General features: G+C 62.0%; 4 protein-coding genes across 4 annotated transcripts; 2 read left to right on the top strand and 2 right to left on the bottom strand.

Moving 5' to 3' along the window:
• Positions 1–1550: 1550 nt before the first annotated feature.
• On the bottom strand, positions 1551–5929 carry MNEG_6925 (hypothetical protein; the record flags this gene model as incomplete). The annotated part of the gene is made up of 12 exons (XM_014044605.1): positions 1551–1559; positions 1684–1822; positions 2026–2074; positions 2281–2383; positions 2646–2783; positions 3069–3119; positions 3439–3486; positions 3611–3688; positions 3922–4011; positions 4242–4373; positions 4674–5665; positions 5845–5929. 12 exons carry the CDS (start codon positions 5927–5929, stop codon positions 1551–1553), a joined length of 1914 nt encoding a protein of 637 aa, XP_013900059.1.
• Positions 5930–7435: 1506 nt separating this feature from the next.
• Positions 7436–9693, top strand: MNEG_6924 (hypothetical protein; the record flags this gene model as incomplete). Its single annotated transcript, XM_014044604.1, has 8 exons — positions 7436–7488; positions 7600–7698; positions 8010–8080; positions 8346–8431; positions 8676–8749; positions 8962–9015; positions 9267–9321; positions 9619–9693. The coding sequence occupies 8 exons, from the start codon at positions 7436–7438 to the stop codon at positions 9691–9693; spliced, it is 567 nt and encodes a 188-aa protein (XP_013900058.1).
• A 1184-nt stretch (positions 9694–10877) lies between these two features.
• Positions 10878–12862, bottom strand: MNEG_6923 (hypothetical protein; the record flags this gene model as incomplete). Its single annotated transcript, XM_014044603.1, has 6 exons — positions 10878–11231; positions 11546–11650; positions 11851–11941; positions 12084–12128; positions 12363–12514; positions 12773–12862. 6 exons carry the CDS (start codon positions 12860–12862, stop codon positions 10878–10880), a joined length of 837 nt encoding a protein of 278 aa, XP_013900057.1.
• A 1022-nt stretch (positions 12863–13884) lies between these two features.
• MNEG_6922 (hypothetical protein) lies at positions 13885–15073 on the top strand (the record flags this gene model as incomplete). Its single annotated transcript, XM_014044602.1, has 3 exons — positions 13885–14223; positions 14496–14576; positions 14918–15073. 3 exons carry the CDS (start codon positions 13885–13887, stop codon positions 15071–15073), a joined length of 576 nt encoding a protein of 191 aa, XP_013900056.1.
• Between the last annotated feature and the right edge of the window lie 1024 nt (positions 15074–16097).

Below are 16097 nucleotides of genomic sequence, written 5' to 3'. Positions count from 1 at the left end.
CGGCGGGTGGTCGCCGGCCCCAGCCGGGCCCCGCGCACCTCTTTACTCAGCCATAAGGCTGTCGCCGCTCATGCGGGCGTGGCGACGCACTTGCAGCGTGCGGTGTAGCCTGTGTGCCGAGCTACCTGACGCCCACGGTTCTCAAGCTATCGTGGTGCTGACGGGAACGGTCCGGTCCTGTGGCTTAATCGCGGGGTTTGGTGGGTTTCCCCCCGGTGCCATATCGGCCCTGCTCACGCCTCTCGCGCATGCCGCGCGTTGGGCTTCCTCGCACATGGCCACAGCTCACCTGTTAATATCTAGGTTCCACGCAGGTGCTCGGCACCTCGCTACCCCCGTGTAACCGACTGTCTATAAAAAAGTCGACAACTGAGGACTGCCTGCGCTGCCTTGCTGCGGGGAATCAGCTCTGCCGCACGCCCTGCATGTCGGTGATGTCCGTCGTAGCTCGCAGCCAGTCGGCGCGCACGAGGCGCCGCATGGCCGCAGTGAAGTCCCGGCCCACATCAGTGGGGGCAAATTGCAAGCCCGCGGCGTGGCGAGCCTGCGTGTGCGCAGCCCCCAGACCGACGAGAGCATGGCGGTGCGAAGGCTGCGTCAAAGGCCTGCATGGGCCCGTTGCGGCCGCCATGCACCCGAGTCCCCCAACAGCCAAACGGCGGCTGTGAGTGGAGGGCCATCTTCCAAGCCACAACGCCGCAACCCTTCCCCCAACCTCAAAGTCGTTTGGAGCAGAGGGCGGCAGCCCGGCACCACGGGCAAACGCGGGGACCCATGCATAAGACGCGAGCGATCAAAGCAGGGCACCGGGCGCGCCAACCCGCAGAACGCACACGGCCACAGCGACCGCAGCTCGGGGGGGCGCACCACCCACCCATACAGAAACCCCGGGCCAATCAAGAACAGGGTCGGCTTCAGACAAGGGCCTCGTTGAAATCACTTGCAATCAATATGGCCACTGCTCACTCTCGAGTGCGTGGCATCTTTGCTTTGCGTTTGTTACCAAAAACCAGACTTAGAGCTTGTGGCCAGTCACTGAGAGCAAGGATCAGGCAGACACACAGGTACTAGGCAGGGCTGCGGCCGCGGGAAACCCCAAGAAACCGCCGTCTTCCAAGCCACAACGCCGCAATTCTCCCCCCAACCTCAACGTCGTTCGGGGCAGAGGGGGGAGCCCGGCACCACGCGCAAAAGCAGGGACCCATGCACAACACGCGAGCGATCAAAGCAGGGCATGGTTCTCATGTCTGTACAAATGATTTGCGACTGATTACCACACTTGCTATCAAGCTAGCGCCACCGCCGTCGACATGGCATGTGCCTGTAGCAGCCGTGCATTCTGGTCTGCTAGGGCCCGGGCACGCGCGTCATCCACCCAGCCTTGCACGGCCCCCGCCGCCTCGCTGCCAGCAGCTGCCGCAGATAGAGCGTCCGCTGCAGCAAGCAGGTTTTTAGCACGCAAGTGGAAGCGTGCCTGACGCAACATTGATGTGGCGTGGAGGTGGAGAGGGGTTGCATGGTGTCATGTGTGTGATGCATCGATCTGCAGGCTAGGACAACTGGAGGCACATACATTGGGTGTTCAAGCGGCCAGCCCCAAATGGCAACGCGTGCAAGATAAGCGGGAGTGGATGTGCACCAGGAGCGCTGGCGGTCGATTGTGCCACGACACATGTCACCCACCTCTGCGATGTGCGAGTCCACTCCCAACCCGCCGTCATGACCCACGTCCACCTTGAGCGTAGCCGCAGCGCCAGCTACGGCGTAAGACAGAGGACCGCCGCCACTGTTGGGCGGGAAGTAGGACAGCTGCCGTGTGAGCCTGCCGACGGGGGAGGCGGTGTACACGACACAAACGTGATGTGTGTTTGTGGTCAAAGGTTGTACACGCAATATGGTTGAGAAATCAATCAAGAATGTGCGGTAGAATGGGTTCTTGCACCGCACCCCTCGCACGATGTGGGTGCCATGACAGCCGAGGTTGGACATGGGGCCCGCCCCATCTAGCAATGCGCTCCAACCTACTTTGCAACCTTCTCAAACCGCTGCTCTAGCTGCCCGAAGGCAGGGAGTCCTGCTTGCGCAAAGGGGTGAGGTGGTGCACAGGTTGACAGCGAGAAGCGAGGGAGCCCAAGGGTGTGGGATGAGTAGTTGTGCTGACTGGGCATAACAATGCGGCAAGTCAGCGTATTCGACTCACGCCCCCTCGCCCATTCAATGCTGCTTGTAGCAAAGTAAAGGGGGACCAATCCAGCTGCTGTGCCCGGCACGTGCGCCCACGCGTGGCCGCAAATCCCCGGTTACCCGCGGCCGAGGCTGACGACGGCAAAGAGCTGGCCACGGCTGAAACCACTGGGTCGATGATGCCGGCCGCCTCCAGAGCCTGCTCAGAGTGAAAAGGGCACACGAAAGAGAAGGGTTGTGCAGCTTCAGACGACGACGATGTCAAGCCAAGAGACCGCCACAGTTTCTGGTCAGCGCGAATGGCAACCAAGCGTGTGCATCCACAACAACCAGGGCCAGTGGCAAGAGCAATGACGCGCACGTGCTTCCTCAGCCAAGCCTGCCTGCATATCATAGGGACGTGGAGTGTCAACGTGTCATGCGTGCTGCGCATCCCCACCGCTCCCTAATCTGGGACCCACCCCCAGCTCCGGCTTGAGCGGGGCCCCCTCCTCCAGGGCACGCGCCAGGGCCAGCGCCCCCAGGGCCGCCTTGTGGGCAGTAGAGGCGGCTTGCGCCTCTTCGCTGCGGCGCGCGAGGGCAATTCCCAGAGTGTTGACCTGCGGCATGGCAAGTCAAGAGCAACAGCGGGTGCCATGAGTATGCACGTGCAGAAACAACGGAGGCATGGGGTTGAAGTTGAACAATTGGGATTTAGCAGGGGTGCAGCATCCGGTTGGCGAGCCTGGTTGTACGGTGAAACTGCCGTTGCAATTCGCCTGCTGTTGGCTCTAGGTGCGTGTTTGGCGCGAGAATGTAGAGTTTATTGAGTGCTGCAAGCAGTACGTGTGCCCAAACAGCAAAACAAGGCGTCCAATGCTGTCTGGCAAGGCTGCCGGCCGCACCTGGTCCCGCACAGCATCCAGGGACTTGCTGCGCTCCAGCCTCTCCGCAGTCTGCCCATGATCGCGGGAGGAAGGGGTCCGGAAGGGGGGGGGGGGTGAGGGTGTGGATGCACATATCTGATGGCTGCACGCCGCCCACCGGTGCACCCGGACCAGCACGCTGAAGGCGCGCAAAGCGGAGGAGCCACAGTGCAAGACAATCTATCGAGTGCAAGACCGCATGCCGCTCATGCTTGGGCGCCTGCACACATAAAGCAGTTCAAGTCGCAACCCCGGCCTCTGACGCTGCGCAGATAGCGGGTGGGTCCCACCGTCGGCCCTTTCTGAAGTTGGTCCCGTGAGTGCCTGCGACTGTCGAGGCCCCACCCACCTGGTGCCGCGCAGCATCCGCTGCCACCCTCTCCTCTGCTGCGTGAACCTATGAGCAGTGGGATGTTTGCAAGCGCACATTTTGGCAAGCTGCGATCGTACCCCTGAGCTTCCAAATCACCTTGAATTATCTGTGTCTGTGGGGCCAATGCGCCAGTGGGGCATGAACTCACCGCTGCTGCGCGGATGTCATCATGTGTGCGCTGCTGCTGTGCCAGGAGGGCTTTGAACTTGTGAGACAGGGCCTGAGCCTGGGGGGGTGAGTCAAGGTGATGGGTGGATGAGAAGAGGCCGTGGGTGGGAATGCAGCTTGAGGTGCCGGTCACGCGCGTGCAGACCCGCAAAGCGGGTGCGGGGATCAACGTACGTCTTGCACCAGCTGGAGCTGGTCCACCAAGCCTCCAGCAGGCACACATGTTCAAGGCTGCGCAGCAAGTGGTACTTTGGGCCAAGCGCGTTGATACACATGTCAGCCGTGCGTTACCTGCCGCTCCGCCTCAGACCCGGTCTCTGCGCGCGCCGCTCGCTCCTGCGCCAGCGCGGCCTCCAGCTGCTGCTGCTTCTGCAGAAGCCCCTGCGGCAGCAGACGAGGGGTTGCACGCACAGGCCACGAAGGTGGTGCCGGCACACGCCGCCCTCACAAATCACACTCGCGAAAAGTATGAGGGCGCATGCCGTTGTGGCACGCAGCCCTGACTGCTAGGACGGGCTGCACGCGCATGAGGCCACCATTCTGTGGGGTGCAAGCGGCGATGGCCATCATAAACAGACAGTCACGGCCTTACGAGACGAGGCGCATCCCACCTGTAGAACGAGAGTCATCGCATCAGCATCCACCGTCGCCTGACGCAGCTGGGCGGCAGCTGCCGACCAGTCGTCCTTCGGCCCGTAGCCCGCGGCCGAGGCGGCGGCCAGGAGGGCTGACGGGGTCAGTTCCTGTGTATGAGCGTGCGCGGGGAAGCATCCAGCCCAGCCATGCGGTGTTGTTGAAAGTGTGGCGACGGAGCAATGCGGGCGGCTGGCCCTGCACCATGCATTTGCCCCTGACTTGGGCCTTCCTGCACGCCCGCTTCGAACGTTGCAGGGTAGCCACCTGAACCTCAGTCGCACAACTGGATGCTCCAAACTCCAGTTCCAAGAGAGCGTGGGGCTCCAAAGGTGGGCGATCGCGGTGCGCTGTGATCCTGATTCTACTCCTGACCAGCCCTGACAAAGGAGGGCAGGGGCGGCCCTCACCTGCTCTTCTCCGCCCATGCTCTTGGGCAGCCAAGCCCTTGCGGCAGCCGCCGCCTCGCTCCCTGCCTCCCTAGCCGTTGGCCCCGCACTGCGCCGCTGCCCCTGCGCCTCGCCCCCGGGCGCATCCCCTGCTGGCGCCGCCGCAGCCGCAGCCGCGGCCGCAGCGTCCATCGCCGCCGCGACCGCTGCAGCCGCTGCGTGGGCGGCCTCCTCTGCCGCAGAGGTGGCGGCGCCCGCAGCCGCGCTTGCTGCGAAAGACACAGCGCCACCAGCTGCGGCGGTGCCGGCATAGACCTCCCTCAGCAACTCCTCTATGGGCGCCGCGTCAATCTGCACCCCCGGCACCTCGCCCCCGTCTGCCGGCGCCACGGCACCCTCGGTCTCCGAGCCACGCTCCTCCTTTCCGCCAGCGTCCGCGTCCGAGGCAGCCGTCGCGGTTGCGCCCGGGGCAGCCGGCGGGGTTGACTCCGAGGCAGCCGGCGGGACGGATCCGGGGAACTCGTCCGCCGCTGCAGAGAGCGAGTCATCTTCCAGCCTCCGCGCCGCCGCGTCCTCGTTGCCCGCCCCATCATTATCGTGGCCCGGCTGCGCCCCGCTTGGTAGCGCCACAAAGTCGTCCGAGTCCCTGTGCTGCAAGGCGCCCGCAGGCCCCGCGTCCTGCGGCGGCTTGTCCCCGCCGTCGCTGCTGCCGCCGCGGCCGTTCAGCATTGATGAGAGGCGTTCTGGGAGCGCCGCTGCGCGCGCCTTGAGCGCCGCTGCATTTTCCAGCGGGGTCTTCTCTCTGTCGTATGCGTAGAACCCCCCTGCACCCGCAATCACGCCGAACAGCAGCACACCCGCGCTTCCGCCGCCGCTGCCGCCGCCGCCGCCGCCGCCGCCACTGCTACCGCCATTGGTGACGGCGTTTGCCGCTGCGGGCGGCTGGGGAGCCGCGCTCGTCGCAGCAGCCGGGGGCTTGGCAGCGGTTGAGGCGGCGCGAGCCTTGCTTATGCCTGCGCGCCAAGAGGGGTGAGTGCAGCAAAGCGCGGGACTGTGTGGCCCGGCAACGGCCGGGGCTCACGGCATTTGGTACACAGGGGACTGCTTGTTGAAGATGGCGCCGAAACGGGGCAAAGGGCACGCGCGGCACGAGCTGCGCAGGTGACACGCTCGCTACAGAGTGGCTACAGACCTGTGGCGTTGGCCTGGCCCTCGGTCAGCGCAGCGGCGAGCCTGCGAGCCTGCGGGCCCACGATCTGCTGCACGCCGCGGCGCATTGCTGCTGCAGGAGCACGTTCGCCTGCGAATCGCACAAGCGCTGCGCGTCCCAATCAATCGGCTTCTTGTTTGTACTTCATATTACAGCGCAAGGCAAGTGGTGTTGCACGCGACTACTGTAGATCTGCGAAAACCTTCGACCGATCCTGGCCAGCGTCCACTTCTTACAAATAGGTCACTCATACATTTTAGATGCGCCCTACTGTACTTGATGTCGGCAGCGCTGCGTGTCGGTTGAGTCAGGCTGGTTGCTGTTCTACGGTATCTCACCAGTGACAGTGTGACCAGGCGCCCCTGGAAATCATGTACGGGCAAGGGAGCACTGAAAACAAGTGATGCCAAGATTGCCTTGTTCAGGGTGAAGGGTTTACGGGGCACGCTGTACCCTCACGGCAGCATCTTCAGGGGCCCCCTAGGATGGGAGGCAGGAACACGGGCCTGGTGGGATGGCAGGAGAGGGGGGGCAGGTCGCACCGCGGCGCAGGCCGCCCGCGCCACGCCATGAGCCCGTGTTGTGTGGTCAAGGCCTTGGGTGAGGGGGTGTTGACCCCCCAGCCCAGCATCATAATCGAGAGAGGGAAGGGAGCGGGAACTCATGGGCTCCCATTCAGATGTTGCTGCCACCAATCATCACCCATTTGACCAGCCTTTCACATGGGCACCATCAAAGGCTCCCTGCCCCCTCCTGCATCAGCTTTCTGGAGGGCATCAGGATGTTGGCGCCCGACAGCAAGCGGCGCAGCCTGGTTCTTGCCCCTGCTGGGATGTGCACGCTGTGTATCCAGTGGTGCTGCAACAACATCACACCTTCAAATGCATCTGATGCGGACAACTCAGCAGATATTCTGAGGTGTTGTTCTAGATCAAGTTGAGTGTCAGTGAAATGGGGGGTTATCACTTAAAATGATTGTAGTTCTGCCTGCTGCCCTTAGGCACGTCCTCAGTATGCACGGGCACATTGCAGAATCGGCATGGTGACCAACTGCGCATTTTTGATGACACGATTGGCTGAGCATACCCACACGGCCCCTGCCATGATGCTACGTCAGGATAGGATGGGGTTTAATGGGACTTTCATTATAACAGCTTCCAAAGTTGCCCGCTTCCGGAGCCATCCAGACTCCACATGGGATCGGACGTTCATTGTTTTGATGAGCAGCCACCCCAGTGGTGCTGCTGCAATGGCGGCCGACCCCCACTTCTGCAGCCTCCACTGCACATAGCTGACTATTTTCAGGCTCTTATAGGCGTATTCATTTGCAAGTTCTGCGCTGCCGCACCGATGGCCATCATGACCACCTGCCGTCACCCGGGCAGCAGTTGGTGCTGGTGCAGCCACCAATGCCCATGAATCACAGGCAGGATCGCATTGGTGCATCAAAGACAAAGGTGAGTTGTGCCATTGAAGTCTCAATCGACTAAGATTCATCTCCTTCACCAGCGCCCGGAGCCTTCGCTTCGAGATCTGGATTGGCCTGCGACAAGTCTTGCGCCGCGGTCTCACCATGATGCTTTCAAGCTCGGGCGTACGTGCGTCCTGTGCGCGCTACCTGTCCAGGTAGGCCCTCCCCACGCAGCGCGACCCGCCGCTCTGCTGTCCAAGTCACCAACATGCAATGCCGCCTACCGGTACAGCCCGTGCTTGACGCCGTCGCCCCTCGCCTCCCAGGCAGGCGCCGTTGCGATGCATGGCAATGGCAACGCCGTCGGTGCCGACCCTCAACCTGGCTAACTGCGTGGACAAGGCGCACGAAGGCAAGGCACTCAGGTCGGTGGATTGTGTCGAATCTCATCCCAACCTCATGCAAATGGGACATCAACGAGGGGATGTCGGCGGCGGCGACGGCTGCCGCAGAGTATGACGTGATGCATCGGGCATGCTCATCAGCCATGCGTGCACGCCCACCCCCCATAACTCAGCCCTCGCCGGCTATGACCGCTGCTGCCATGCTCAACCTCCACCTTCTCAGCAACGCCGCATGAAGCGAGCCCAGCGGCCGACCCATCTGTCGGTCATCCGCATCCCCTCCTCCCCTGTGATCCCTGCTTCAGCTCCCCACAACCATCCTCACGCCCCAGGGAGATCATCAAGCTGACCCCGGGCGCCCTTCAAGGCCTCAAGGAGGGCGCGGCCGACGACATGCTGGGAGGTGCGCTGCCCGCAGCCGAGCGGTGCCTGCGGCCCTGGATTCTTCCAGCCCACCAGATCCCTGAGATGAAGTACAAGTGCCTGAAACCTCGTACGCATGGCATCCGTCCACCTGACACTCTCCCCCCCCCTTGAGCTGACAGCCGGAGTGCATGCAGTGTGCCGCCGCGCAGGTGCGCATTGGCGCCTTGCCCCCTCGCCCCCGCGTGCACCTCACCCAGGACGCATGCATCGTCCACTCTGTTGCGCTTGAACAACCTTCTCAGCCCTGAATGTGAAAACTATCGAAGCGTTGGGGACGTGGAAGCATTACCGCCTCGCGAAGGCCATCTTGGTGCTGGCAGACACAGAGGTGCGCGGTCGGCCTTGCACACCCTCATGCGTTACTGTGTCTGCATATGTATACAGAGGGGTGGCGGTGTCAGCTGCTGGGTGCATGCAAACCTGACACGTACTGATGGGCTTGGCAGCTCACCCTGGGTCACGCAGCAGCAAAGACAGGCAGCGCTGGCCGCACCCTGCGCGTTTTCTCGCCCGGTCCCTGTCTCGCGGCGAGCCCCACGGTGGTCACCCAGAGCACCCCCTCCATCAAGCAGGTGGCCGGCAAGCGTCTTGAGGGCAGCGGCGCCAACATCAACAGCGGCGTGGACAAGGCGTTTGAGAACTACAGGTGGGGCAGGGTTTGGCGATGTTCATGCCCACATCAGGTTTTTCACTTTGTGCAGTTGCGCCTTGCCGCCCTGGGCGCGATGCACCCCGTCTTCGGGGAGCCAGCTGGTCAACAGCCTTCCTGCATTGGCCCTTGCATTTGTACCCTCTCATGCTGACGTGGTGACTTGCCGTTTTGCGCGCGTTGCTGCCCACCTTGATCCAACCCTGCAGCTTCCAGGAGCTGCTGGATGCGCCGCCCTCGGCGCTGCAGGGCCTCGCCCAGTGGTGCGCGATGGTTGCCCGCACCCACCCACAGCGCCTCGCACACGCACTTCCGCAAGCCCCCTCTTGCCCTGACGACGACCCACCCCAGCTTGAGCCAGTGGGTGGCCTCAGACGAGCAGAGGCAAGGCAGGGTGATGGCGATCGCGCGCAATAGGCCACCCTGCTGCAGCCGTCTAGGATGCTGCAGCCGAGATCTGCGCTGCCTGGGCGCGCGCACGATAGCTCAGCGCCTTGCGCCCTCCCCTCCCCAGGAGCGACACGACGCTGGCCCAGCTGCGCATCAAGACCATCAAGGACCTCGCGCAGGTGTGATCTGGGGCGGATTTGAGGGCGATGTGACCCCCCCTGGCTTGTGAGCTTCCCGAGGCTGCGTCCGTGCAGGAACACTGAAGCGGAGGCCGACGGCGGGCGTGCTTGCATGTCAGCAAGGCACACGCAACACGCCTGTTGATTGGACAGCTGCCAGCCCGTTCAGCCCTCACCCCTTCCAATTATCAACCGAATGTCTACGCTCCCTCGTACTCTTGTCTCACTGCCTTGTTCCTGCCCGTTGACGACACTCGCAATCACGCATGATGCTCACAACCCCCTCAACCACCTCAGTGGAAGTTCGCACGGTGGGCCGAGGCCCTCACCATTGCGGCTGAATTTGAGAACCCCGAGGGCGGCTCGCGGTGACCGTGTTGATTTTTTTGGCCAGCGGCGGTCCTGCTTAGTGTACAGCGGCTACATGGCATTGGTGCAGCTGTCGTGGCGGGATAGGTGGTAGCAGGGTTGAAGCAAACTGGATGATGGCTCTGCTGCAAGATCTGTATTGCTGCCATTGGCACCTGCAGGTTGCTGTGTGCAGATGCATGTGGTCACGCATTGCTGTTGCCAATGTACACCTTGCACATGCACAAAAAGTGCCCTTCTATGTGCATACTCAACTGCATCAATGCGTGTCGCTGTGATTCTGATCTTAGTCTGGGATGGATGCTGGCCCAACTACACTCGGCACGCCCGCACTTTGTTTTAGCGGTTTGACCCCGTGTTCACCAGGCATGATCAAAGCTGCTCCCGTCTGAGAAAACGTTAATTTTCTGTGCCCAATGATGAGTCAGGACCGGCTGATCAGCTGCTGAATAGGATCGAGCTGCAGACCAACTCCAAGGACTGTTGGAGAGAGCCAAGCCATTATTTGGTGGGCATGTTCCACAAGACAGCACAAGGAACCGACGGCACAAAGCTCAAGATCATGCTTCGGGGCAGCGCAGTAAAGCAGCAGCCGCCTAGAAGCCAGTTTAGTGACAGGCAGGCCAAGTGAGGGATTGCGGCAGTGCCAGTCCAAAAAGGGTAGAGTGGTTTCAATGAAGGACGACGCAATCAATCAAACGAACCGTTTTATTTCCCCGCAGCGTTTTGTCATCTGCTCAGACGAGATGCACCAAGTTGCAGAGAGGGGGACACATTGCTGTGCCGTGGTGACGCACTGCTGCATCCACAGCTAGCACTGACTGCGTCTTTCAGCAGTGACTATGCGCGGTGCGTGCCTGCCTCGCCTCTGCAACCTCCAAATTGACAGGTATCATGTTTTGATTGGATCTGATCGCAAGTAATGCGATGAGATGGGCATCAAAGAGACCTCGACACAGGAGAAGCACGCAAGCTGCATTCACAGGTGAAAGGGGGAGGGGGCCGCCCTGCAAGGCAGGTGTGCTCTGCACTGCACGCGGAAGCATTGTTCGCTCTGGAATGTGGAAGCAATAGTGAAATAAGTGAAACCTTCAGCTACATGGCACAGCATTTCCTGCTCGCTGGCATGCGCCCAAGTCCCTCCACTCTCTGCGTGATGCACCACAGAGACGGACATCATCCGCATTTCACTTGGCGAGCATGCGCCGAGCTTTCAGCCCCTTGCCCGCCTCAAGCACATCGCCAGAGCTGCTGATGACATCGTCAGTTTTCTCGTCCTCCCCCTTGCCGCCGCCTGCCCCTTTGCCTTCGGCCGCTGAGCTGGGCACGGCCGGCCCCGCGACCTTGGAAGGCGCATCTGCTGTCTCTGAATGCACGGCCGCAGGCAGCGATGCGTCCCTGGGGAGGCCGCGGTCGACCTTGTACCCGTAAAGGGAGTCAAACGTCTCCTCTGGGTGCTCCGCATCGACTTTGCTGTACAGCGGGAAATGCAGGGGAAGGTGGCTGGGCTGCATCTCGGAGTACGAATCGCTGACCACCCACTGCAAGTTGTCGTGTATGAATCGGTTACCCTCACGACTCATGTGGAGTCCATCGTAGGTCATTATCTTCTTGCGCCAGCCGTGCTCCATCTGCCAAGGAGGGGCAAGTTCGGGGTTTGCAAGAGGAGGCATGTCTGTGGGGGAGTGCATCCGCGCCACAGAACCTCTGCTTTCCATGAACGGCAGCGCTGGCGCGGCGGCATGGCCTCGCGCGGCTATTTCTGCATATGCGAGCAGCAAGACGTGTGTCGCTGCGGTGTGCAGCCTCCCCCTTGCCACCACCCTGTCATCATTGGTGGTTGTTCTCAGCCGACCTGGATTTTATTGAACAGGTCCACAAACGGCAGCCCAAGGTCCCGAGCCACCGCCACCGCCGCGTCTGCGTATGGCTTGACGCGCTCGGTTGAGCGAGAGCCGTCCTGCGAGCACACGAGCGGTGATGACGCGAGGCAAGCACATAAGCTCCCGGCATGAGCGCCAGCCATGGCAATCCAAAGCAATCCTTGGGTTCCACCTGCAACATGAGAGAGACTGTTTGGCTTGACGCGCTTACCATGCGAAGGTGAAGTGATGCAGGGCGTATTGCTGGGCTGAAAAGCATTTGTTCTCAGGGCCCCACCTTGTAGCGGGGATTGGTGTCATCAACAGGGGGCGGGGACATGACTATGATCCGCTCAACGCCCTTGGACTTCAGCTTTGATATGATGGCCCTGCGGGGTTGTGTAGGCAGGCACAAAGCCATAGTAGGTTGTGAGTCCGCCCTCAGAGTACACCTCTTGGCTGGAATCATTGCAGTCAAACACCACAGTCGGATTTTGCTGTGTGTGTGGGACAAGACCGCCACATCCGCACCTGAGGTTGGCACTGTACTCTTCGACAGGAACAGAGAGGTAGCCCCTGGGTGTTGAGGATTTTGCAATCACCACCAAGGAACAGCCTGGTGTCAGTTGTTGTGATGTTCAATGAGCTACAGCAGCAGCCACGCCGAATGTTCAATGCCACCTCACCGCGCACACATACACACACATGCGTGTGTGCGCGCACGCACGCACACATGAACACACACACCACTTGGACAGCTTGGTTCAAGCCCATAGTCAGCACGGCCTGCCTACATCACCAGGGGCTCACGCGGACAGCTCGGGCGCTGCCGCGTCGTTGGCGCCAAAGCAGACGGTTGCTAGCTTGATGCGGCTGCTGCCAAAGGAGGTGAAAATGTCGTCAACCAGGAAAGTGCCCCAACGGGAGTTGTAGCCGCCAAAACCCCTGTTGATGATGTCAGCCTGGGAGAGCGAGGGGTGAGCGGTTGTTTGCAATACCAGCAATTGTCCGCCTCAACCACGCTAAGCAGCAGTCAGCACGAGTTGCACTTTCGAGGGAGTGCTCGCTCGCACTGTGAGCACCTCACCAGCTTTTGAGAGAGACGTACGCTGTTGCACAAGCTCCGAGTTTGTTGCGGCCGCATTCGCCACTCCCGCCCTCCCACCAGCTCCACCGCCCTCTTGCATGCATGAGCCTTCCAAGTAGCTGTGCCTGCTCACCTTCCTGATGTAGTCCCGCGTCAGCAGCTGCTGCCAGCCGCCGTCCTGCCCGCCAAACTCGGTGATAGAGTCGCCCAGCAGCAGGATCATGGGCCTGAACAAACTGTAGGCACCATCAACAGCGGGGGAGGATTCTCTGCTGGCGGCTGATGTTCAAAGCGTGGCGGTGAGAGAGGGGAAGGCGTGGGTGCGAGGCGCATCAGTGGATGGGTTGAACGGGTCTGCTGGCTTGACCCAATTGTTGCCAACACGACGCGGAATCGACGGCTGCGGCCCCGTGCGGTGTCGGCTTCTCGCAGCTCGCAATTGATGCTCCACTGAGGTTATGCATCAACCTGTCAGCCTCACCCCCTCCCTGCCCCCCAAACCCGCATTCCGCATGGTCACCTTGCACGCCCGAAGCAGCCAGGGTGCAGACCGCCATCAGGACCAATAGGGCCCACCTAGCGCCCGTCATCGCTGCCACGGCCTTAGCAGCCGCCTGCTACTGGTACGAGTGACAATGGGACCCTTTACAGCGAAGAAGAGAAAAGGCAAAGACGCGCTCGCACACTCGTAGTGCTGTTTTTGAGCCCAGACCTCTGTGTCGCGCCCTGCCGTGACAGCAGTGCTTCTCACCCAGCGCATGCACAACACCACAGCAAGCAGGCAGCGCCGATGGATTTTAGACGGCGCCGTGTGCTCAAGCCCAACCCCTTTGGGCGTGCAGCGCCGCGCCGTTGCGATTTGGCCGCGCTCACCGTGCCTGCGCAGCTGCGTGCAGAGACCAAGCTTGCCACTTCAAGCCCCTCCCCTCCGGTAGCCACGTGCGATGCGCTGTGCCGGTGCCTGGGTGTTAATTGCACGACGCTGTAGGTAACGGGCCCGGGATGCCTGCACCTGACCTGGAAACGCGTGGGTGTCTTTTCAGGTCAGGTCAAAGAACGCGTGGGTGATATCGTAGATGCACAATGTCCTACATACGCTAGGAGCATTCAGTATGTACATAAAATAGGGGGCTGGACGCGTGCCCGTATTTGATCACTGGAGCCCGTTTGAAAACGTCGCCCACCCGACGGGACGGCGCGTTCGACGACCGGTGTTGGCTGTGCAGCATAAGTTTCATTAATAAGATGGCCCCGGTCGGCAGTCCCTGCGTTGCGGGGCCACTGGCAGTGCACGCCACAGCTCGCCGCAGCTGCACGCACGGCCCGGCCACCCCGCACGTGTGGGCGCGAACCGCGGTCGTCGCGGCGACGGTGCTGGTCGCGGTAGCCCTGCTGCAGCCAATCTACGCGCAGACGCGGACGGCGGCCATTCCGAGCCCGCAGGCGCCTGCGAACCAGCAGCCGCAGCAGGCGCTGCAGGGGGTCGGGCGGTTTGTGCCCGACGAAAGCCTGGCAAGGCTCCCGCCTGGCCAGAAGCGGGCGGTGCCGCCGGCGCACACTTGGCATAGGTCCAACATCCTGCTGGTGCGACGGGCCCTGCGCTTGGGCCAATCCCCTACCCGGTGCCGCTTCGCACGGAGCTGCGACGCAGCAGAAGCGGTGGCCCGGCTGCACACTGCAGTCCTTGCGGCACACACTCTCGGCCTGGCACCACGCACACATTTTGGCCCTCCTTTGCATGCAGCAGCCTCTCCCAATCATCCCTTGATCCGTGCCCATCGGTCGTGCTTTCATCACCCCAAGTCCCCGCCCCCCCCCCCCCCGGACCCACCGCAAACTGCCCCACCAATGTGCAGTTTGGCGACAGCCTGACTGAGCTGGGCACCAGCCCTGCGAGCGGCTGGTCTAATGCTCTGGCGGACCGCTACAAACGTAGGGTGAGCGGCCGTGTCAATTCACTGGGCGCACGCCGCAAGGGCGCGGCCCGCCTGCGTCAAAGCTGCCCGAGGAGCGTGGGGTGCTCAGTGATGGCGGGGTACAATTCTGCCCCGGTCATATCCTCAATCGTGACCGAACCGCCCGCACCTCGACTCTCACACACACATGCTGACCACCCAACACGTGCGGAGCATGCGTGCGCTCCCAACTTTGGGCTTTGGGCGCGTCCTGAACAAGCGCAAGCACACACACGCACACACACGCACACGCACACACACACACACACACACACACACACACACACACATCTCCCACCTCTTGCTACTCGCCATCCTCGCAGGCTGACGTTATCAACCGCGGCTTTGGCGGCTACACCAGCAAGCAGGGCCTGGAGATCCTCCCAGAGATCCTGGAGACCATAGACCTTGGCAGGACACTGCTGGCCGTGGTGTGGTTCGGCACCAACGACGCCGCCACCCCCGACGGGCCCCAGTGAGACACCTTTGGCGCGGGGTCTTCGGCGCTGCTGACGGGCTCCGGATTCAGACCAAACAATCAAACCTGCTGTATCATTTTCAGTCGAATCTACTGTTTTTTGGGGGGTCTGGGGCACATTTCCAGTGCGCAGTCCACAGGATAAGCCCACAGTCCGATCTGGTCCATTTGTCTCTTCCGTCCAGGGGGTTCATGTATGTGCCGCCTGAGACGTACGCCGACAACATCAGGAAGATAGCGGCCGATCTGAAGGTGAGGCCTAGCGCCCGATGGGGGGCGGGGGCGTCCCGAAGCAACGCAGAAGCCTCATTGCCGGGGCCAGTGGCTCGGCCAGTCGCTCTGATCACCCTCCTGCAAGCCAGACGAGCGGAATCCGCCGCGGCATGCCTGCTGTCCGCAAAGCGTCTGGGGGCGCCATGATCAGCGCTCGCCCCTCGCCTCGAGCTGGCTTGATCAACCGCCGGCCGCAGGCCGCCGGCGCTGCCAACGTGATGTTTGTCACGCCGCCGCCCGTGGACGACGCCAAGCGCAGCAAGTCCAGGCCAGAGGTGCGGCTGCGTGACTCGTGTGACAGGCCCGTCACGCTCTGCGCATGGCTTGCGCTTTTGTCGCTCTCGTTGCTTGGGCGGGTTGAGGGTTTAGGGCGCGGCGCCTGCCTCCAATTATGTCGTTGTGCCACCTCAGTGCAGCTTGCTGTGTCCATGGTTCCCCTTCCCTGCATGTCAACATCTGTGGCTCGTGCGCCGTGTTGACACGCACACGTGCATGCGTTCCTCTCTCGCGGCGTGCGTCGCGCTACCTCGTGTGCCCTGGCTCGCATGGCCCCTGTTGGCCCCCTCCCATCATGTCCTTATCATTCCTCTTCCCGCACCGCCGCAGTACCCCGACTCCCCCCCGGATCGCAAGTTCGAGTTGGCCAAGAATTTCTCGGCCACAGCAGTAGCGGCGGGCGCGGCCGCGGGCATCCCCGTGCTCAACATGTTTGAGAAGATACAGGTGGCGGGGGAAGAGGAACGGGGGGAGGG

Source organism: Monoraphidium neglectum (genome assembly GCF_000611645.1).
Source record: "Monoraphidium neglectum strain SAG 48.87 unplaced genomic scaffold scaffold01177, whole genome shotgun sequence".
NCBI classification, from domain to species: Eukaryota; Viridiplantae; Chlorophyta; class Chlorophyceae; order Sphaeropleales; family Selenastraceae; genus Monoraphidium; species Monoraphidium neglectum.
The sequence above is the reverse complement of the archived record's forward strand: the minus strand, read 5'-3'. Positions and strand labels throughout refer to the sequence as shown.